Source organism: Mycteria americana, chromosome 1 (genome assembly GCF_035582795.1).
Source record: "Mycteria americana isolate JAX WOST 10 ecotype Jacksonville Zoo and Gardens chromosome 1, USCA_MyAme_1.0, whole genome shotgun sequence".
Lineage (NCBI taxonomy): Eukaryota > Metazoa > Chordata > Aves > Ciconiiformes > Ciconiidae > Mycteria > Mycteria americana.
Window position 1 is genome coordinate 84640520 of NC_134365.1, and position 23506 is coordinate 84664025.

Consider the following 23506-nt stretch of genomic DNA (forward strand, 5'->3'; position numbering starts at 1 on the left):
TCTCATGTCACCCAGGTCTAATTGAAGTTCACATTGGTGGCACGGCAAGACACAGCCGTGTGTGTGTGTGACAACACAACCAAAAAAAGGAGAGATGTGACTTCTCCTGGTAGACAGGATGGAGGAAATCTGAGGTTCTGGGAAAAAGTAGCAGCAAGAAGTTCTGACAAAGCTGCCCCTTTATTTACAAGCACACATGTGGGGAGAAATGCTACAGTCACTCATTTTGGACCAAGCCTGTGATTTTCAAATGCATCTTTATTGATTGGTTGTTTTAGCTCAAGTAGTATGAACTTTATTTTACAAGAACCTGCAGCTAACCAACACAAAAAAGAATTACCATCATTATCTCGTACAATACCGGACTAGCGCAAAAACAGAAGTAAATGCCACAATCCAGTTAAAAGAACCATAAAATAATTAAATTAAACTGTAAACTCTACATGTAACAAACGGCTGAGATTAGTCCCACACGTCACTTATAAACCCAGCAGTGGGAGGGAAGGGGAGGGGAGGTCTGAACACAAAACCAAGCACCCCAGATGCCAACTCTTTCTCCCCTGAGTGTGCCTAAGCACGGGCTCATTTGAGACAACACAGAACCACGTGCTTGGCAGCACGCGAGTGAGCAAGTGGGACAGTTGCAGAGAGATGCACACCATCTGCGCGCATCTCGTCTTCTACCCTAGAAAGCCTCCTGGGTCTGTTCTCTGCTTCAGAACATTCAGAGCTTCCTAAAACAAGAGACTGATGCAGATTTGCACCCAAAGGATGTGAAAAGAGCCTGATAATTGGAGGAGAGTGGGCCAAAAAGAGAGGACTGAGCACTGCAGGCATAAACTGAAGTTATCTAAGTTGGCAGTGGCTACAACTCATCCAAACACATTTATTCCAGATAAGCACATGATGGAGCAGCAAACCTGAAGTTCAGAATGAAAAATGGGAATACTAACCCACTCATTTCATCCTTTGTTCCCCCATTTTCTGTCTGCCCATTATGACTCCTCTGTCTACATCCTTTGCGCTCCCTCCTTTCTCTCCCATTCTTCTGCTACTTCCCATACCACACAGGCAGTGACCCTCCTGCCCCACTACGCTGCCTTCCCTGACCTTCACACAGCTCTGCCAGTGACTCCCACTTTGCACTCCCAGCCTGCTCTTCTGCCTCGTGTACCTCTGTGGAACAAAAGTCAGAGAAGGCTGAAACCTGATTTCCTGTCTCCCACAATCAGGGAAGCACTCATCTTGAGTTCTCATTCCTGAAGAATGCAGAAAACTGGGACCTAACTTCATATAAATAGAGCAAACACCCTCAACTTATTTTGGAATCTGCCTGTCTTCATCCTTCTTGTCTTTTCCTCCCTCTTGGTCCCTCCCTTAAATGTAGGAATGTTTACAGTAATTCAGGTCCAGTTCTCTGATTTTTAGATAAAACCCCAGAATTTTCCTGAAAGCTCACTCCCCAAACCCCATCCCTTCATCAGAGTTATGGCAGTTATGGGAAAATCTACTGTTTGTGCCACTGGGAAGAAACTGCTTTGGCATGACAGCATAAGGCTTGCACAGGACAGCATCTATCTGGCACCTTTCTAAGAACACCACCAGCTAAAAATAAAATAAAAAAAAAAACTATGGAGAATCTATTCCCCTTCCCTTTCAAGTCTAAAAGCACCTCTCTTGTAGCGAAGAGTGGCACTGTTGCCCAATCACAAAAAGCCAGCAAAACACACGTGGGAGCGACTGATTTCTTCCGCTTGTGCATGTGGTACAAGAGCTGTACAGGGATGAGACATGGAAGGGAAGGCTAAACCCACAGGACTTCTGCCATTTTCAGTTCTGCAGAAAATTGGTACAAGGACAACACTGATAGATAATTTTCTGTGTTCACCAATAACAAGACCATTAGCAGTTAGTTGCCTTAATGCACAGCAAGGGAGACTAAAGTTAGGTAGCAAGAAAAGCGCTCTCACTTGTAGGCTAGCTAGGAACTGAACAGACAATCTCAGTAGCCTCCAGGATCTGCCTCAGTGAAATTCACTATGAACAAGTTACATGAGCAGCCATGATGGACATGTTTGGTATACTCAGTCCTGTCTCAGAGCTGGAGTGGGCTAGTCATTCTCTTGAGGTTCTTTCTAGCCCTATGCTTATGAGTTTATCAGTTGGCTTCACTGAGAAGAACAAAAGGGTTGTCTCAAATTTTTCTGTCTAGCACTTGCAATTAAAGCAACAAAGGAAAAAAATAAAATCCTTCCTTCTTTTCCCCAACCTTCACGTCTCACAGCTGAGCAGTTCCCAGCCCTCAGACTTAGCCCTTCTAATACTGATGGAAATGATGGGAAACACAATACTCTTGAAACGCTTCACAGGTAGCAGCTGGAGTGAGGACTGTCAGTGCAGGACAGCCTTGTGTGGGCAGAGTGAAGTATTTCACAGCTCACTGAATGCTCACAGGACTGCAGCCCATGCCATGGGCAAGGCGTGACAAGGTCAGTGTACAATACATGGCATGCCTCCATCATCCAATGAAAGGGTTACACAAAAATGGCCATCGTGCCCAGTCACTCTCCCGGAGCTCCACCACACTGGCTTGTCTAGCAGCCTCCAGTACTGCCTAACTACTTCCAGCTGTGGCAAGAGAAGAACTACGAACAGTGGAGTCTCCCCATCTCTCAGCGCAGAACCCCTCGTTAGCCTTTCAGTTCACCCTTTCATACACTGTCCCCCTCCCCTCCCTCCCCTCAATTTAAAAAATAATGGTTATAATTAATGCATGGAAGGTGATGGCATTGTGCATGTGGTTCACTTCCAGTTCTCCTCCCCTCTTCTCAGGCATTCTCCTTCCTCCTCTCCAACACCCCCCCCCCCCCCCGAAATCCATTCCATCAGTCTATCTCGCCTGCATGCCTGGGGGGCTGGTGCTCACTTGCCATAGACGCTCTCATCGCTGTAGGCCACATAGAGAAAATAGTCCTCCTCGTGGTTATCCTGCAAGGGGAAAAAGGAAGAAAGTAACAAACAAAAGCCCTGTAACTCATTATATGCAAAAAAGCCCAACCAAGAGATCATTGTAACAATAAGAGGACATAACCTCTCTTTAACTTTTCTCTCCCTTTATATTGAAGGCTTCACTTTCTCATACCAAAGAGAGCATATAGCAACTTCCTCCCTCTGGCCACAGCTCTACTTCTAAGTTCAGGCATGTCACATTTCTGGACACAGTGAATTTACTTGAAGAGCCATAGCCAGAGTGTGTTGCAAAGGTGCAACAGAAAGAGCTCTGACTGTTGCAGGCTGTGCAGCAGAATCCCAGCACTGGTACAGCCTTAAGATTGAGAGGAGAGACTTGGAAGGCTTTAACAAATCAAAAATCACCTCTCGATACTTCAGTATTTGGTAAATGTGGTTATATTTGTCATTTTTCAGAACACTTTGACAAGTGGCTGTATTTCTAGTCCTGTTTTACATAAGGTCAGTAAAGCTGAGATATGAAGTGATTACACTGACACAAAAAGTCTGCAGAGTGCCAGGAACAGAGTCCTGATCTCAGCTGTGGACAGTTAGACATTCCTTCCTCCTACATGTCCAGACATGGAAGACTCCCTGTGTGTGTTAATCTTATATTATCTTCATCAGTCCGCATACACATTGTCCAGTTATTGTCAAAAAGTGATAGGTCAAATAAGGCTCACAGCACCATACTGGAGCTCTCCTATTAAAACACACTAACAATGCAGAAGGAGAAATCAAGGAGAAATCAATCCAGGCTGCAAACCAGCGATGATATAATGGCTATATAATTGAGGAACATTCCTCTGATGGGCACAGAATATGCCTTTAAGGTCAATCAAATAACCCTGCTCAGTAGAAATGCTGTTCACAGTGTCCTACAAAATCCTCACATATACAGTACAAGCTATGAAAAAGTAATTCTGAACAAAGAATAAGTGTTCCTTGACAACGTATTTATAGACAGTTGGTTGCCCAGTGATACTGTGTTCTTTTACTGGCTAAAAGGAAATCTCTTTTGTATAAACAGGAAAGCTAGTGTGTATGTTCCGCCCTCCACCCCAGACACAGTATTTCCTCTGAAATATATGCAGTTTATTTCAATACTTAGTTAAAGTAGTAGGACCAACATATCACTGCTGGGGCAACTATTCACCACCTGATACGACAACCCTTTCAACCAGCAAACAAACACAATGATGAGGCTCCCCAGGCTCCTCTTTATAACTGCAGGATGGAACTTCCCTAAACAGATGACGGGATACAGCCCAGGCCAAGAGGGTCCATGTTCAGGCATCTGTGACCAAGCTGCACCCACTGCCAGTTGAGTAGTGCTCAGTTGTCCTTCAGTGAGGATATGCATTCTTCGGGACACTCCAACAAAAGGAGAAAGAGATGGGCCAGGCTTACCTCATAGAGCTGGCCCATGGTAGCACTGGTGGGAGGGATGGTATTATTGACAAAGAAGAACAGGGCATCTTCTGGCCTCAGGTGGATTCGCTTTCGGATTAAGAAGTAGAACTGGCCAACTGAAGAGAAATAGAGGAGAATGCCTTAGATGCAGAAAGAACGTTTTGGTTTGGGTTTTTTTTTTTTTTTTTTTTTTTTTACCCTAACCATGGTTATTTCTTTTGGTGGTGGAATTCACATGCTGTATGTAAAAAGTAGGGAAAAACGAACAATGCAGGAAAGGAAGCAGTAACTTCATGACTGTAACCACGTTAGCAGCCAATCCACTTGGAGCTGGCAGTTTCTCAGGTACATGCCTCAGGGCATGTACCCTCTAAATCCACACTCCACCTACTATGGTATGAATGCTTCACTGCAGGGATTGGCAGGAAGACCTCTAACTAGCTTAACCTTTAAATCCTATAGATCAAAGACACCTTAGAGAATATAGCCTTGGTGTAAATGGACTTAACATTCCTGAAAACAAATTCCTTACTATTTGCTTGAGCTATGTTGCACAAGAAAGTATTCCACAATCCATTATATACTGCAAGAAAAAGAAATGCTGTTCCTTTAACTCATGCGTGTTCTCAAATGAAAACAAATGTAATCATACACAAAATGGCCATGACCATTCGGGAAAGGAACTTTGTAGCCATGACTCCAACCACAGGGGTGGAAAACAATGAGACTATTTCAAGAACTTGCCTCTTCCTGCACAAGGATACAGCCTCTGGCAACTCTGCAGCTAGGTCATCGCGGACTGATAATTATGCTACTGCCTATGATACACAATTCAGTCATTTTCATCATGGCCAGAAGTCAGCTGTGACACATGCATGTTAGCTAAGTCAGTGGTCAGTGGGATACCTCAGAAGATCTCAGAGAATGCTGCATGTTGTAATCCAGGCTGTAAGGTACATAATTATAACATGGACAGCCAGGTAAACTGGGGTAATGGTAAGATGTTGAGCCTGCCTGGATATTTTCTTGGTGCTGATCATAGACTAAAAAGCACTTCTGAGACCTTTTCACTAAAAATCAGGAAGAAAGGAGGTAGACTTTGTTACCTGTGAGGTCAGAAGGCACAAGATACTTCCTTTTGTCTAGGTCGGGTACTCTGGCTTTTGGTGCTTTTTCCACAATTACCTGGAGAGAGTGAGTGAGAGAAAGCAAAAAACAACCTATGAGTATCATGAAACGAAATGGACCAAAAAGCATCAGTGGAAAAGGGTATTACCCTTTGAGAGCAATGGTGCTACCAGGCCTTTAGAAATTTATTTAATCTATAACAAATACACAACATTAAAGAACAGATAGGTAAGAAGATGACTTAAAATCACTGGCAATAGCTGTGCTGGGAGCCCAAGACTGCAGTAGTAAGCACAGTAAGTAAAAAATGGAGACTGGAACAGACCTAAAAATAAACCGTAATAGCCAAGAAAAAAAAAAAAACAGGTCACCTTGATGGTCCCAATGCAGGTTAATTTTGTATGAAGGAGCTGCCAGGAGGCTAATACATGAACACAAGAAGTATCACAAGTAAGTTGAACTGTTTCCAGGTTACAGTTCCAAACTGCCTAGCACAAAATCAGACTTACTCCCAGTAGTCCCACATCCTAATTTCTACATTCACCAATACCAAGTGCTCTAGAATGAAGCAAAGAATTAAAGAGAAACTACAGCTCATGGGGGAATGTTTTTTTTTTTAATCCCCAGTTCTTCAGTAGTTATCTTCTACTCTGAAATTCATATCCTTTAAGGTTATTCTCCCTACTACATATAGTTATGGACATTTCCTTATTCATATAAATATCTAATAATTAAAAAACAGTCTACCATGTGGGCAGCTGGACCCACAGAGACCTCTGACACAAAATACTAATCTTCATTATATTCTAATGTCATTACAACATAGAAAAATATGAAGCTCAGCAGCTTTAAGGTCAAACAGACAAAGAGATCTTCTGCTACGGGAAAATTTTTGTTACCAGAGCTAGGCAAAATGTTTACCTCAGAAGCAGGAAGTATTCCAAAATGACCTGATCTCCTTCCATGAAAAGCCTTGGAAACATTTCCAAAGGTTGGAGGTATGTTTCCATGGAACTACTGGGTTTGTGCAGAAAAAAATTGAAGGCAGTTTTTTTGGTGATATGTATTTTTGAACTGGTAAGAGATATATTACATGATTCAATCTATGTGGCTTGCTGTTCTGCAGAAGCCATTTTGACCATCTAAACAAGAAGCTGTATTTTCTGAATATCCTCAACTTTTTAATTCCGTTAGACTCTATAATTGTAAATACTCCACGTGAGACACTTTGGGACTAATTTCTAAGGGCTCCATGCTCCCTTAGCTCTTTGGCAACCCAAATCAGCAACTGTATCTGTTGTGTAACAGAAAAGGCTGAACTGCTGTGGACTAAGCCTTCTTTGTAAGCAAAATGGCAGTGTCACATCAGTGAGACACTGTGCCAGAGAAAAAAGTTACGATGATGAGCTTGGTGTATTTACCCTGGACAAAATGCCATGCTAATTCAGCTCCACTCCTTCTAGACCCAAGTGAATATCCGCAAAGCATGTCACACAGTAGAGATGCTAGCTTGGACATCTCTTCACTGTGCTCCATTTGGATGCCGCCAACACAGCCAAAACCCCTGAAAATTCTAAATTTGTTTTTAAAATAGAAACGTGGTTGTCTCTGCTACTTCAGGAACTTCAAGCACCTCAATTAGTACAAGGCAGTCAAGCACTTTCAGGTAGTTTGTGGTAGGACATGCATTTCCATACAAGATGCAGTTGGTAAGTGCTGTGAAGGAAGGCCAGTTCCACAATCTCACTGAACAGGTGCAGGCTGAACAGCAACAGCACTTTGCACATTTTTTTACCCACACATCCAACAGGGCAGTCTCTAACACAATGAATTGCAGTGGAGAGAAACCTTTAGTTCTTCCCTCCAATTTCAAAAACTACTGACAAGCAGAACTGCTAGCTAGCAGCACTGATGTGACTACCCCGACTCAAAAGGGTGCCTTGTATCTTGGTCATTAGATAATGCAGGAAAAGAAGTCATGCCTATGAGGAAGAGGTGAGAGTGCTGGGGCTTCTAAGCCCCTAGGAAAGACTGAAACCAGATCATCACTGAGCTTGATCTCCCTCTTGCAAAGAGGCAGGGAAGGAATGGCGTTGCTCTGCTAATCTATCAACTGTAGCCAGTTTGCCTGGTAACACAGGTATCTCTTCTGAAGCACTAAACACTTTACACACAAAACAAACCTACAAAACAAATCCAAAGGGCAGATAAAGATTATCTGTATGTCTGCTGTTGCTGGGCGGTGACTGTGGTAATGTGGGACCATCCAACAGTATAATCTCAGCAAAATGCTGAGATGTATCAGGGCACTGCAGTGTAGGCAGCCAAACGGATGTCATCTTCAAGGATCCTGCTGTCGGAAGGGCAACAACAGAAGTGATGTAAAGAACAGTTGTCTGCTGCATTCATTTGCTCTGTACGCAGCTCTGACAACAGGCTACCCCTGACAATTCACATCTGGGCCTCGCCATGCATCGTTTTCATTTATCCTTAACTACAGCACACCTTGTTATTCTGGTGCTGGCCTTCTCTGTAAAGATCTGCTGATGCCCCCCTATCTTGACCTCTTTTACCTCTTGCCAGACCAGATCTGGTCCTGGGCTCCCCGCATGCTCTTCCAGACACATCTATCATGATCTGCTGTACAATCTGCCATGTTAATCCTCAGTTTACAGCTTGTCTCACTCCTGACCTACAGAGCCCTCTGCGGTCCTCATCATAAACCACAGAACCGCACACACTTCACCATTGACTCGCTGCATGCTCCAACCTGCTGTGCTACGCCAGGGGTCCCAAAACCAGCTAGGACAAATGCACCCAAAACTTTTGCAAGTCCAGTTGAGGGCCACTCCCAAGATAAAAAATGGTGTTAGCCTGCAGGGGAAACATGCGGTGTAACTGTTCCCCCTTGACCTCAGATTTACAGGGGAGTCTAAGTTATTTTGCATGCAGTACCCCTGGGCAGTAAATCTAGGACAGACCTCTCCAGTGGGGATGGAAAGAAAGAACATTTGCAAAACGCTTATTAAAATGGAAATAAAAAACCCCACAATTAATTTGATTTGTCATTTCTTTTTTCCAATTATTATTAGTAATTATAAAGCTAGAAGTTTTTCACAGGCACTCCAAAGGGATGGAGTTTTTCACAGGCACACCTAAGGATGAGGAAGCAAAGTTTAGCTAGAAGATGACCTTGTTTTCCAAGTGACGTTTTTTCCACAGGATGATTAAACAGGAGGGCAGAAAGACTGGGAAGTATCATTTTTCTCTCATGCAAAGGAAAAGAACAGAGCAAGACTATATCGAAAAGACAGGCCAAAAGAAAGTAAAATAAAAGCAAAGGGAAAGTATCAGATGACACGGACACAGACCTCGTCTTCTACGCAGAGCAGCCGGTTAACTCCTCACTCATTGTTCTCCTCCATTTTTACAGAGCGAATGGTAAGCTCCTTCCCCACCCCCCAACCCCACGCACGCAGGCTGCCACAAGAAGATGAGCAGCCTTCTCGCTGTCGAGTTACTGCGGATCCCAGAAAACTGGGTGTATCGCACCCCGGCGCCCCCGCACCCACCCACGAAGACAGACCTTCCTACATAATAAATAGCCACAGCTTTGCGCGGAAGAGAAAAGCAGCCTGGAATGAGAATCAGAACATCAAGATCGCAATCATCTTTACTAATCTCATTTCTTTTGCCTTAAAAAATAAAGAAAGAAGCAGACGACAGCCGGCAAGGAAAACAAAGGCGGCAGAGCGAGGAGGTCTGCCAGGCAAGCCGGGCCAGCAGCAATCGCCGCCGCTGCCCTCACACCCCACACTCACAGGGACTCTGTCGGGATATTTCTTCCTGATTTTCTCCCCTTCTTTTTTCCTGTACTCGAACGGGTGGTCTTCCTTGTACTGGAACTTCATGCTGCCGGGCGGTCACCTTCCCTCCCGAGGGCTGCTGCGGCTCCCCCCGCTACGGCCGGGTACTTCGCGAAGCCCCGGACGCCCCCGCAAGCGCAGCGCAGCGGAGCGCAACCCCGAGCCGTGCCGCGGGAGCGCACCAGCCGCTGACGGCAAATTGGGCGCTGTGACGTCACGGGGAGGCACACCCCCCACCCCCCCCCCCCCCCGCCGTCACGGTGCCGCCGGGGCGGGGGCTCTCGCTGGCTGCGGGCGGGGCTCGGGTCCACGCCGCCCGTGGCGGGGGGAAGGTGCAAACCCTTCACGTCTCGGGGAGGGGGGGGGCAAGAAGGGATGTGCCACCTTCCAGCCCACGCGTGACGGGGGGAGGCGCCGCGCAGGGTCGCCTGTTTTTGTTTGTCCGTTGATCTATTGCGCGGCAATAAATAAATAATAAATTGAATAAATAAATAATACTAAATTAAAAATAATAATTATTTTTTTTTTTAAAGGCAGTAAATTAAACGTACGATTGAGCAACGCCGCAACCCCCGCAGCGTGACTCAGGGGGTATAAATACAGCGTGAGCAGGCACGTAATCCACCCGGGACTGCGGGGACGGCCGCCTTGCTCCACCCTCTCTCCCCACCGGCGCGGCGGCGGGGGCGGCGCTCCGCGCGTGGGAGTGGGGCTCGGCGGGGTCCTGGGCTCGGTGTCCCCTGCGTGGGGCTTGAATGCCTCTGCTTGTCTAAAGCGGGGGTAATGGGCCTGGCCTATTCTTAAAGTGGCTGTGAGATGTAAGACCAAAAAAAATGCTACTTTTCGTGACTGTCCCTGTCGCTGTTGGATCTGGATTATTCCCCTGTTTATAACATCTCAGTTAAACAACAAGGGGCAGACAGGGTGTCACATAATGTGCCAGGCCAGATGCACGTTACAAACAGCAGACAGTTAAAGGGAACTGTCTGCAAACAAGCCAAAATAGCCGGCCAATTTTAGCCCAGTTACTCAGCTGATGCATACTTGGAATATCTTTGTTTTTTTTCTAGGAGTAGTTGGGCTCACAATTATTTACTGACCAGCAAAAGAGAAGCTATTAATGAATGGATCAGCATGCTCAAATCAGCACAAAAATTAATTGCTGCTACCGTGGGGACAATGAATGGGAGTGTATCAAATAATTCTTTCTTTGCGTGCCTCATCCAGAGAAGCAGAACTTTCCCAAGGATGAGCTTTAATTTGTGTGGTAGTTTTAGTTGTACTAGTAGAGGCTGAGTGGGACAGCAGACTGCCTCGGATGCATAAGGTGACTCTCCAAGGCCACACCAGTGGCAGAGGTGAGAGGACCCAGGTTTCCTATATCTGATTCAACCCTGTGCCAGTGTGTTGACTCAGAACGAACAAGGGTAGGAAAAGACATTGCTGCTGTTTTGCTGGCACTCTGCTTCCACAAGTGTGGCTAGAATGGAAAAAATCCACACTATAGCAAAGAGTCAGTTTGAATCCCAAAGAAATTGAAGAGCAAGCTGGATGCTCCTTAATCATAAAACCAGGATCAGGGGAACATAAAGCCCTGGTCTTTTTCAAGAAGTACTCTTACAAATCCTTTAGGCTACCCCAAGAAACTCATAGTACTGGTGGCTTTATTCCTATACGCTGATATGCACACTTGAGTTGCCTGCAGGGTGGGACTCATGCCGGCACCAGGGGTAGGAAGGGCCTATTACAAATCTCCACAGCAGACCCAGGGTGTTAGCTTGTGCCCTCTGCGTCGCAGAGAGCTGTTTCATATACTGGCCACCATCCACCTTTGCATACTGCTTCTTGAACTCAGAGGCCTTTTGGTAATGCTCCCACTCCAAGCCCTGGTGCTCTGTGATCTCTCATCTTGAACATAAATAGGAGAGATATGGAGGAAATACATTTACTTAGCTGCAGATATGCTCAGATGGTGGCAGCTCCCAGATAATCTTGCCTGGCACAGGAGTGTAAATGGGCACAGGATAGAAATCTCACCTACACTTACAATGTAGGCATGTACAGCTGAGCCTGTCACTTTAAACTGCCTTTGTGGTCAATGGCAATAAATAGGCATGTCGGGGTGGGATTTTTCTCACCTGAATCATGACATCTACTTTTGGATGGCCAAAGTGTGCCCCCAAGAACTCTGACAGGTGCTTTAGTGTCTAAGCTTTTACTACTCAGTATGGTGTAGTGTGACCTCCTGCACAGCTCAGTGGTCAGCTCCAACAGGTGCATGCCTGAATCTCTTAAGGATAGAGCAGCCCGCAGTGGGAATGGCATAGACCGGCATGTCCCAGCTTTCACTAGTTCACGTGCATAAGGTTCGTACAGGAAGCATCATCAACTTGTTTCTGTCTGTCCTAGGACATGTGAACATTTCCCCATGGTTGCAGGTAGTGTCAGAGGATCTCAGAAGGGTGACTCAGAAGGAAGGCACTGTTTTTGTGCAGTGCCATAGCGACTAGTCTAGGCTGAAGGAATCCCAGGGTTTAGACCTGGGGAAAATTCTGGTGTCATGGCATTGCACCTTTCTATAATACCTGTGTTTGGCCTCCTTGGTTCCTAACTGCCTGCAGCATAGCAGTTGCTGAAGTGTATTGAAGGTCTGTAGTGATGTAGATGCCCCTTCCTCAAGGACAAAAGAGAGGAAATTTTCTAGTCTGTTTCACCCAGGCCACCAACACATTCTGGCAATTTTAACAGACTGATCTCAACTCCTGTTGTCCTGTAAATTGCTGTTTCCATCTCCAGGGCTATATACAAGGCAGCTGAGCTAGCATCTAGTTTGAATTTCTGTTGACAAATCAGAGAGGAGTTTCAGGGTTCTTCCCTGGTCTGTTGCAAAGACATGCCCTGGGAGAGCACTGCTAGGTGACTTCTCCTCCTCCAACAAATCCCACGTGAGGATCACAAATCTCCTTACTGAGCTCTTCCTACCCTGATCATGCAGCCCTGGATGTGCAGCCATAAGCCCCACTCCTCCCACTTCTGCACTTCCTCCCCATCAGGCACTGAATTCCCAGCCCTCTCCTCCAGCTCAATAATAACAATAATGTCACTGGCACAACAACAGGCAGGAAGATGATACATGCAGAAGCAGTGACAAACAGCTAATCATCTGACTTAGAGTTCTTATTAAAATGTCAACCCATGGGCATGTGACAAACCCCACATTCTGGGTCCGTGTGCTAGAGGGAGTAACTGGAAATGGGGTTGGCTAGTTTTTCTACCCTGGACTGCCAGCACGAAGTGGTCCACATAGTAGCAAAACAATATACTCTTAGTGTATTGCTGTGTCTGCAGCTCAGGTAAGCAGAGGTTCACTTTAAAAGGGATTCCCCAAGTGTTGCCAATGCTGTAGCCATAAAAGCAGGAGATAAAAATATTTACACAGAATCTGGGGGCAGGGTTTTCACTGTGCTGTACCACACAGTGCTCCAGGGGCACTGCTAAGAGCTCTGCAGTGCACTACTGTGAAGTGAAGGTAGCTTAGGTATATCTACACAACTGGATAAAATTCTGTGAATTAAGGATAAAAATATCCATTATTTTCCCTGTGTTTCTTGGAGATGTCATCTATGCGGACGTCTCTTGGGAACCCCCTGGGGCTACTGTTCAGCTACCTATAACTCTGGATTCCCTTGGATATTTCTTTCATTAGTACCTGCCTGTGGGTACTTATTCCATTTGTACCTACATAGGCTGACTTTTTTTCTTTTTTTTTTTAATCTTTAGTGTGGTTTCAGCATATCAAAGCCTCTCTTGTCAGAAAACTTCTACTTTGTAGTCTGAATAGTGATTAAACCACAGAGGGCGTGCCTGAAGTCACTTGTGACTCTGCTCTGTTTGATGTCCATCCACAGCACATGGATAGTTCTTCAGTCCTTGCCTGGCATCTCTCCTGCACCACTCGTGACTGGTCACCAGTTTCACTTGACACTGGATCTATAGCAGCCTGAGAGCCAGTAGGGGCACATTGGCCCTGGATGAGGGCACAGGGTTAGTCACTCCCAGCAAACAATGGCTAATTGTGCAGATGTTTTCCTTTCCTCTAGGAAATGTCTCTGTATTGTCTATGCTGAACTGCCATCTCACTGCTCTATTTTCTACAGCTTCTTATTTTTTACAAAAAACCTGCTTATTCCTCCCAAACTGATTGCATGGCCCAGTCTCAGCTCAAGTTGCTTAAATGCATACAAATGATGTTATGAGGAGATTCAGGAAAACACCTTGTTGTGCGGTGAAAAGCAGCAGTAACCAAACCCCAGATCTGAATAACACAAGTCTGAGATCCCTTTGTTCCAGCCGATAGTTTGGAGTGGCCTGTTGGGGACCGGTATAATTGGTACTTACAGTCCTGTGAAAACAAAGGAGCAACACGACAGTATGGCCAGTGGGGTGTTTCTGAAGACCAGTCTTTCTCAAGTACCTCGTGTCCTAGGGGAACCTGAGGGTGACATGGACAACTCCTTTGCAGCACCTGGTGTCAGTGTACTGTTGTTCCCCTCATGTGGTTCCAGCCCAAACTACTCCATCTGCAGGCTAAAGGTAGTCAGTGGAGACTGGTTGCTCTTTCTTCTTCGATATCACTTGTCCCGTACTTGCTCGGGTCCCACCCTTTTCCCAGTGTTTGGTCAGGGGTTGAGTGAACAAGTGAGCTGAAGCTGAGCCAAGGGTCAGTGACTTGGTTATGATAAAGTTATCTTCAGTACTTTGTGCATCATTCTCCCCATCTACAAATGGAATACTAAGGCTTGTCTGACGCATAGGCAGCTTGAGAACATGGTTAAAGTCTGTAAAGTGCATGGGGATCTTTGGATGCAGATACTTAATTATTCATAACTAAAGAGCTTTTGCTTTTGCAAAACAAAACAAATTGCTTTTGATGGTATTCTTTCCCTTGTTGTGCAGGATATTGGGTACTCCAGTGCAGTCAACTTGACACTAGTGGCTGTACACAGCAGCTGAACAAACCCCCAAATTATTTAATGATTAACAGAAACCTTTTATTTATTTTCCAATGTATGTTATTCTGTATTTCTGAGCAGTTCATGTCCCTATTGCTCTTCAGCATGGGGAAAAGAGTTTCTACTTGAATATTTGTTTAAATATTGCATGAAAGTATTAGATCGTTATGTTTAATAACCTCTAATATTTGTACTTAATTTTCAGTCTGAAAGCATAAAAGATTTCAAAGTGCTTATTGGCCAATACAACACACAAAGTATATTCAAAGTCCAGACTCAACAGTGAGATGGAACCACCACTAATGGAGTAAAAAAACCAGCTGAATAACAGCAAATTGCAGTACCAAGTAACAGTTTATCTCTGTAAATAAGTAAACTTGCTATATTTTTATGGGGTGTGGTCCCGCTTTTTCATAAAGTACATGTGATCTTTATTGACTCTGTCCTCATTTTTGGATTATTTGTGAGGCGAGAATGTCTTTGAATCATAACAGATCTGACGGCAAGAGTGAAATGTTTCCAGTTACTGACACCTGGTCTTTGCTTTCATACACAACCTTGTATGGTTAGATAGAGTGTCCTAGATCTGCTTCTGCATTTTGTTTGTTTGTTTTAATCTGGTGTTTTATCATGTCTTATGGGCTCTGAGTGGCTGATCCCTTGCAAGAGTTATAAATATTTTCTCTGAAATTGCTCATCTGAAGTCAGTTTAGTAGGAAACAATCCCTGAGCAAGTGAAGTTGTATCTATCATTATTGTCACCTGAAATATTTTGGATGGCTTGCCAGTAAAAAAAACTTGAGGGTACCTGCTCTAAGACCTAACAACTAAGAGTGAGACAAACAAAGAAGGATGTGAGGAGACGGGAAGGACCAGGAGAATCAGACAATGCTAGCTCTGGTCAAGGGAAATACGCTGAAATCAGCAGGTAATACCCAGCTCTGGGTGCGAGTGACCTGTAACTTTTCCCCTTGAAGCTGAGAAAGGAGATAGCGTAGGTGATTTTATGCAGAGGAGGGGACAACTAAGAATTTTAAAACTTCCCTTTTTATTGCACATCTTTATACAAAAATTACGGTGTAATTATTATCGCAAATTATTAAAAATTGCACATGCCTGTTTTGCTAGGCAGGATTGCTGCCCTGTGGAGCAGGGCTGCCATCTCGTGTTAAATGCCCGCAGAGCTCGGGACTCGTAGGCAGAAGGAAAGGGGTGGAGGCAGGGGAGGAATGGTATGTTCCCCCTGGAAACGGTGGTGAAGGTTTCCAGGAAGTTTCTGGGCTTGATAGTGCTTGACGCATGTTCAGCAGATCCAAATGTCTCTGCTTGCTTCAGGCTTTTACTGTGGAGTAAACAAGAGCCTTCCAGGAAACGTTCTGCAGCTTGGTGGAGAAGTCGGGCTTGAATTGGACTTCAGAGAGGGGCTGATGAAATAGGTCACTCGAGTAGATGTTCCACAAGGAGTTATTATTATTTCAAGCATGCCGTATAGCAGAAGAGACATAGCCTTATATGTCACTTATTTATTTTATTCCATTCCAGTTTATCACTCATTAGTGGTACAATTAGGTAATGACTAGGCAATTCAGGAAGAAGTTTGTGATCTAGGAAGTCAAGACCCTCATTAAATTCCCTTGGATACAAAATTCCTGTGATTAAGCAAGGTCTGGGACATCATCAAAGGCGTTTTGGTCATTCAGTTCTGCTTTATGCTATCCCTGAAGCTATCTTATCAACCTTCTCTAAAATTCTCCATGGCTGTAATCTCGACAGCAGTTAGGTTCCTAAACTTATTTGGGAACCTGATCCTTGTTCTCCTTATCTACAAAATAACCATATTCTTCTGTATTTCACAGGAGCGTTGTGAGGATGAGCATATTAGGGACTGTGAGAATCTGAGTACTGCAGTAGGAAGGGCATGCAGGCACTTCAGAACGATATGATATCTGTGACCTGTGAATTCATATCAACATTAACATATACATGTAATTTATTCATGGCTGCTTATCATTTGATATTTTATGTCCTTCTGCTTTAATGTTTTCAGTTGCTGAACGTGGAGTAGAGACAATACAGAAGTAATTCAACAGTCACCTTCTCATGAGTACCTAGTGCAAGAAAACGTTTTACAGATAGTCCATACCTATGTTCATCCAAACAGTTTGATTAATATCTCTGGATGATTCAACGTATTTGTATCAATCAGGAAAGACTCACAAATTATTTCCCTCTGAGAAATGGCTTAAATGTTTTAAATGGTCTTATTTAGTTTAAGTTGCTTTTGACAGCAACATTAAGAATAATTAATAAATTATACAATGTGAATGTAACTAAAATATGATTGAGCTTTATTTCAGGGGTAGTGTTCCTGCTCCTCCCCTTTGTTTGATCTGTTTTCGCACACATATTTTTTAATTCAAATATAAGAGCTTGTGACTACTATTTCAGAATTGCTCTATATCATATTCAGAACAAGACTGTATTCATTGTATTCATTCTATAGAGCATTTAGAGCATTTAGGGGACTATACTGCACATACTACCAATGCATGCTGTCTTTTGTTTACATCCAGATTGTGTTCCTACACAGCTCCTTTTTTTTTTTTTTTAAATTTACTGTAAATGGTTGGCACTTTCCAGAAGTTTGGTGTTACCGTTTGTATTAAGACCTTCTCACATGTCTTTGTTTTTCCTGTTACGAAAAACTCTCTGCCGTGCCCAGGAAACTTAAGCTGGAGGCAAGCAGAACGAGACAGCATCTGCAATCTCCCTGCAGGTCAGTAGCCTGCAAAGTGGCTCAGCACCTTGATCCTGCTGCCTGCTTATTCGTGCAAACTGTGATACTAGTGATGTGTCTGTGCAATAAATGGACATGGAGAATGCCAATGGCCAATTATCTCAAGGCATTGTCAAAAGGAGCCATCAAAATATGCTGGATCTGAAAATATTTGGAATTTTAGCCTCTTTTTTTCCCTTTCTTATTAGACTAAGGAAGTTACTCTGATATTCTTAACCCTGCCCAGAAGAATTAGTCTCTGCATGTAACTATTCTGTATTATTTTCCATTCAGTAAAAACAGGCACTAGTGTCCTGGGAGGGCTGGCTGGGCATCCTTGCCCTCGGCAGATGCCTGCAGTTTTTCCTCCGGCACCGGATCCAGGTCTGGCACTTTCTGCCCCGTCTTGGCGACTGTGAATCTGCTCATGTGCAGAGCTTCTTCGTAGACTGGAGGAGTGTCTGATGCTGAGAGGGGTGGCGTTCCCTGCGCAGCGTTATGGGAGCGTGCCACCGCTAATATCCTCCTGGCCGCAGGCCCAAACACGGAATGGAGAGCTGAAAGGGAGGAGACAAAAGCCGTTTGCCTCATCCTGAAAGCGTGATGCAGTTAGTGGAGGACGAGTATATCTGCAGCACACAGGCTTTACTCTCCCCTTAGCCTGCATGTTTTTCTTTTCCTGCCCCTTCATCCTTCCCTAAAAGGGGGGGGTGGGGGTGGTGAAACCCCATCAGCAACATCCCCCAATCTCTCCTTCATCAAATGCCGCCAAGGCCTGTAGCTGCCCTAATTCCACCGAAACATGTCTCACAGCTGGCTGCATTTGCTACATGAAGCCTGGTGAGCACCTTAATTTGTACTATGTACAGATGCCGCCTTCCCCACCTCCTGCCACGAACTTCCCTCTGCCAGCCTTGGGATACCGCAATCTGGGCTTTTTACAGTGTGGCCCCTCACTTCGGGGTGTGCTGAGGTCCCCAGCCTCTGTTGAAGCCAACTCACAGGTAATGGTGCTCTGGAGGGTGCTGTCATGATCAAAAGCAATGACAGTGACCTGATAGGGCTGAGGACCCGATTCCTCGCCTGTCTGATGGCAATGAAAACAGCATCTCACGCAGACGGAAACCAGGCCACACAGGAGCAGCAGCCCACCGATCACCACCACCAGCCTGGAAAGGGAGAGGACACAGAATTAGGACAGAAAGACTTTGTTTGCAGGGGACCTTTTAAGGTCTCTCCCTGCTTGAACTCAGGGAGTTCAAGGGCTAAGGGCTAAACTCAAAGCTAGACATGGTCATTTGGAGCCTTGTCCAGCAGAGTTTGGACAGTCTCCAGGGATGGAGATCCCGTGTCCCCTCTGGGCACCCATTCCTGTGCTGCACCACCCTTGGGGGAAGCATTTTTTCCTTCTGTCTAATCAGAATTTCCCTGGATGCAGCTTGGCCAGTCGCTTCAGGTCCTTCCGCTGGGCACCTCTGAGAAGGCTCTGGCTCTATCTTTTCTCTAGATCCACCTTAGGTAGTGGAAAACTGCAATTAGGCTGCCCCCTCAGCCTCCTCCAGGCTGAACAAACCTGGTCCTTTCAGCCCTTCCTCATACATCATGTCCTCTGGACCTCTGACCATTGCATTTTCTCTCCAGTGGACTTGCTCCAGTTTGTCAACATGTCTTTTGTACTGGGGGACCAAAACTGGACTAGGTATTCCTCCTAAGTGTCCTCATAAGTGACAAGTGGAGAGGAAAAATTGTATCTCAATCTGCTGGCTACACGTGGATTAATGCACCCTTGTAGATGTCCAATGACTACCATCCTTTTTGATCTCATCCTGGTGAGAATTGCTAAGGAATCAGACTGAAATTACTTTAAAAATAGGCCTTTTAAAAGGCATATTGTGCCATGAATGCTTTATTAATATTGTGCATCCAACTAAATTAATACATGGAATAAAAAAGGAGGCCTGCGATGGCAAGTCAACATTTGTCCAAGATGATGCGATAGCTAAGGGGTTGCCTTGCTACTGTAGAGCATTAGGGGGTGCCAAGGAAAAGCGGGGGTGGCATCACACTTGAGCAGGTCACATTTAACCCCACTCTTTGCTACTGAAATTGTCCAGATATGCAGATATTTAAAGTAAACACATGCCATCTTACCAGATGTACCACAAACGGTCCCACTCTGTACCTGAACAGCTGAGAAGAGGATACAAGAAATAGTTAGCCACAGAATACCAAATAAATGGGAAGATCCTTACTGTATCCTCTTCCAGCTTCCCTCACACTCCTCACTTAATGTCCAGCTTCTAAATGGCACAATGATGAGAAACTCACTGCGCTTTGTGGAGGAGACAGTTATCCGACCTCATCAATCTCCCCGTTAGCTGAGTTTCCCTTCTGTTTGGCTTTGTCTCTTTTATTGTTTCCCTGATATCTGTGCCTGCCCAATTCTGTTTGCAAACCTTAGGGATCTGCATTGACATTTGTTTTGTCTTAATTTCTGTTATTCTTACAAATGACATCACCAAGAGTAATATTCACCAAAGCAGTATATTTCAAACCAATTTTTCAAGGAAAGGTCAATTCCAAATTCATTATCTCCGTCAATCAAAATTACACCAGAAAGCTCATAATCATTACAGTTATCCAAATAGGTAGCGGGAACAGTACCACATGATCAGTATGTTGAATAGATAGTAATTAACACACTTCACATTCAGAGCAACGGAAATTTTATGTGAGTTTTCAATAGTTACAATTAAAGTAAGCTTTTCTGGAAAATGTCATAACACTGATGTCCACTACTACCTTTGTCCTTTATTTTCTTCTGAAAAGACTGCAAGATCGACAAATACTCACAGCTCAGTGTTGAGGCAGCCTTCCTCACCTCTCACTTGGGGGAACTAGAAGGAGAAAAACAAACAAGACACAGCTAGAGAGAATTAAGTCTTTGTCATATGCAACTTTTATCTCTCTCACCTGGACTATTGCCAGTCTGAATCTCCTACGGCAAGGACTTACTGTTATCTATCTTCCATGTTTCCATCGTATATTCTGCTGTAGATTTGATGTTATGGTGGTACCAACTGCATTGTTTCATATCTTAACTTCCCATAGTCATTAAAATCGTACTTAGCACTGCTCCCAGCACAGACCCCGACTTACCTTCACCCTCACCACAAGTTTCCCTTTCCCCACCACAAGCTGTGTCATGCTGCAGATGAAGATCCTTCTCCATGCTCCAATATTAAGAGCCTTTAAAATGTCCTGCTTCATATTATACCTACACTGACTTAAATTCTGCTCCGTCCCTCCAGCACTGCTACCTGTCTCATTCCTTTGCCTTGGGTACCCTGACCTCTGTGTTACCATCCCTGGGATAGCAGCAAATATTCTTCTCTTCTGTGCATCTGCCTTTTATATGCCAGTTCTTTCTAGTATCAGGGAAATTCTTGTGACTGTCAGTTGCTAATGCCCCTCCATCTTTCCAAGGTAACTCCGCAACTGAGCAGAGACCCCATAAAAAGGAACCTGGGGTGTGACTTACCCATAAGAAACACCCTAAAACAAAGCAGATCATGACTGGGCTGTGCATCCCTGTAAGGTGGTTCTGTGGCCTCTTGCTGTCTCAAGCTGCTTGATGTCTTCTTGTCCTTTCTAGTTTCAGTTCATCCTCACCAGTCCACTGACCAGGGGAAGGAGCAGATTCCTTCTTGTGTGTTGAATCCAATCTCTTCTTCCTGCTCTACCTCTTTCTGTCCTCCTCTGGGTCTATCCTTCTTCTCAGCCCTTCAGGTTTTTGCCTTCTCTCTTTCCCTCTTTGTCACTAGCAACTCCTGTTTGTTTCTGCCTGTCTCCTTTTGTTATTTTCTTGGCCCGCTTCTCTCCCTCTTTTGAAGGGATCTCTAAAGCCTTCCAGTCAGATCAGGAGAAAAGCGGTGGCTACGAGTTCTTACTTTAGATGTTGAACTAGTTCAGTGAAGGGCATCATGAGATCGCTGCAGACCTGACCCTTCCCTTCTGTGAGCAGAAAGGGTCTCTGAGTTTGTTCATTCCCAACTATTCCTCTCCCCGCCCCTACCCTGAGGGGAGTGGGTTGAAGGTCATGTTATTGACCTGCTGAAATGGAGTTCAGATTCCTCTCCCTCCTCCAGTACCTTTTCTGTCCCTGCAGTCACATTGTCCTACCTCTGTGGATCCAATCTATTCACTTTACCCATATGATCAACATCCAGAGTGTATGTTACAAGCAAGATATTCCTGCTGAAGTGAAAGCGTTTGCAATATAATAATTATATACAGCATTTTATGTATATATAGTTATATGTGTATGTGTAGGTGTATATGAATGCAACGTATATATACACATATATGTATGCATATGCATATGCAACACCTCTTGTATCTCCTATTTTAAGGCTCTGCTACCATCCCTCTTACCTGGTAGTCTCCTGCTATGTTAGTCCTGCAACCGACAGTCTGCTCACTCACAGGTCCCACTCCTGAACTTCCTGCATGGCCAGCCGAGTCCCCCCAGATACTTTGCACTGCAGGGAAAACATGTTGATTCTCCTATCCTGGATATTATTTGTCCTGCAGCTGCTTAAATTAGTAGGTTCCATTCAATGACCCGTTAATTTTCTCTCTCTTGCAGAACTGCTTTGGATTTCTGTTACTGCTCGTGGCTATTCAGAGTGTTACTACATGTATATAATTGTGTTCACCTTCTCTTTCTCTTTTGAAGAGCTGAGAGAGAAAAAAATGCTCTGCAGTAATGTGTTGCTATTTGTGTTTGGGAACCACCTGGGACTGGTGCATAAATATATGTTAAGGGCAGGATAGCAACTAGAGAAACTTGTTGCCCCATGTTGCAATCACAATGCATTCACATTAAACTGGTGAATCATTAGCCTTGGTGATGCATATTAGAGTTGCAGAGCAGAACCAATGGATTCATGAACATAATGTATTCTCCCAAGGCAGGCTAAAAACCATTTACCATTCTCTAATTATGAAAGTAGTGGTGCAGTATAAACATGCCTTAGCATGCACTTCTTTATATATTTATCTATCTGTCTATCATGCGCTTCTTTCTATATTTATCTCTCTGTCTGTCTGTCTATCTATCTATCTATCTAAACTAGTCTGCTACTGGAAGAAGGTTTCTGAGTCCTAGTGGGCAAATAAGAAACAGAAACATGAGCTATTGGCTTTGTATGTATGTTGGAATTCCACTAGAGCTAACTTGATTAGCCATATCCAATACTTCCCCATGGGCGTTTAGAAATGTAAAATATGGGAACACATTTGGGGCTCACAAGGACTCCTGATACTTTTGCAGGTATAGTAAGACATTATCAAAGCTTTCATGTATTTTACACTGGATGATGATAATCCAAAAGGGCTCTGTTGCTTGTAAAACAAAACCAGATCATTACTGAATAAACTGCACATAAGGAAGCAGAACACTTCCCTCCCAAATTTCATGCTCTTTCCAATGAGGACATAAGGAGCGCTACCTCCCTTTGACAGAGAATGTGACAGAGGGTTCAAAAGCAGCAGCTCATTGGAGACAGGGTAAGGCACTCCGGTAAATTAACATGTATTGGTCTATATGTGCCTGCCCAGATGCCGGAGTCTAAGTCACTGTGCTCAATTTTTCTGCTGTAAGATAAAAGTCTGGGAATGCCTTCTGCCCAGGGAGCTTTGATCTCCAGCAGCCTGGATTGGCAGAGGCTGGGAAAGCCCCCGGTGAGACGCGGTGCTGGGGGGTAGTATTCTGGGCTATCTGGTGCTCATCCTTGTTCCCGAGTTAACAGCTGACGAGACCAGCAGTTCTTAGGCTGTGCGTGGTAGAGCCATATGAAATAAAACTGAAAGGTCAGGTCTTATTCCTGTCATTTCACCAGCAGACCTAAAAATACCAGGAAATGTAGGACCAGTTAAGTTTCTCCATCTTATTCCTGGTGCTCAAAGTTCAAGAGAGCATGGGTGCAGGCACTCAGGCTGCCAGGTGACCCCTCCTCGGATGCAGTGGCAGCCCTAGTGCAATGGCATGCTGCTGTGCTCTGCTAATTGCTTTTGCTAAAAGGCAGGGATTATCACATGTGACTTTGCCTGGACTGCTTCCAGGCCAGAGCTAGTCCAGGAGCACAGCATCATACTCTGGTAGATGAATTTTCTACCCAGACTCCCAAAGTTCAGCAGATTTCTTCGGCTCATTCCCTTTTACAGTGCAGACATACTTGGAACGGCAGCTGGCAAACCTGGATTCATTTCTTTGTGTCCTAGGAATAGGAATAGTGCTG

The 23506-nt window shown here is 44.6% G+C and overlaps 2 protein-coding genes across 2 annotated transcripts; both read right to left on the reverse strand.

Moving 5' to 3' along the window:
- Positions 1-240: 240 nt before the first annotated feature.
- GABARAPL1 (GABA type A receptor associated protein like 1) lies at positions 241-9629 on the reverse strand. Its single transcript, XM_075508968.1, has 4 exons — positions 9372-9629; positions 5529-5607; positions 4420-4538; positions 241-2988 (listed from the first exon to the last, which is right to left on the reverse strand). Exons 1-4 carry the CDS (start codon positions 9459-9461, stop codon positions 2923-2925), a joined length of 354 nt encoding a protein of 117 aa, XP_075365083.1. The 5' UTR covers positions 9462-9629; the 3' UTR covers positions 241-2922.
- A 7881-nt stretch (positions 9630-17510) lies between these two features.
- TMEM52B (transmembrane protein 52B) lies at positions 17511-20793 on the reverse strand. Its single transcript, XM_075508957.1, has 5 exons — positions 20746-20793; positions 20058-20101; positions 19356-19394; positions 18207-18373; positions 17511-17761 (listed from the first exon to the last, which is right to left on the reverse strand). Exons 1-5 carry the CDS (start codon positions 20791-20793, stop codon positions 17511-17513), a joined length of 549 nt encoding a protein of 182 aa, XP_075365072.1.
- Positions 20794-23506: the final 2713 nt, after the last annotated feature.

Excerpts from the sequence above, each read along its gene's own strand:
- GABARAPL1 (XM_075508968.1), bottom strand. The coding sequence starts at position 9,461 with ATGAAGTTCCAGTACAAGGAAGACCACCCGTTCGAGTACAGGAAAAAA. Across the intron at positions 5,608-9,371 it reads AATATCCCGACAGAGTCCCT|GTAATTGTGGAAAAAGCACC; the intron begins GTGAGTGTGGGG and ends CACTCTCTCCAG. Across the intron at positions 4,539-5,528 it reads TGTGCCTTCTGACCTCACAG|TTGGCCAGTTCTACTTCTTA; the intron begins GTAACAAAGTCT and ends ATTTCTCTTCAG.
- TMEM52B (XM_075508957.1), bottom strand. The coding sequence starts at position 20,793 with ATGCACAGCCCAGTCATGATCTGCTTTGTTTTAGGGTGTTTCTTATGG. Across the intron at positions 18,374-19,355 it reads GACCGTTTGTGGTACATCTG|GCTGGTGGTGGTGATCGGTG; the intron begins GTAAGATGGCAT and ends CTCCCTTTCCAG. Across the intron at positions 17,762-18,206 it reads CCTCCAGAGCACCATTACCT|CTCTCCATTCCGTGTTTGGG; the intron begins GTGAGTTGGCTT and ends CCTCCCTTTCAG.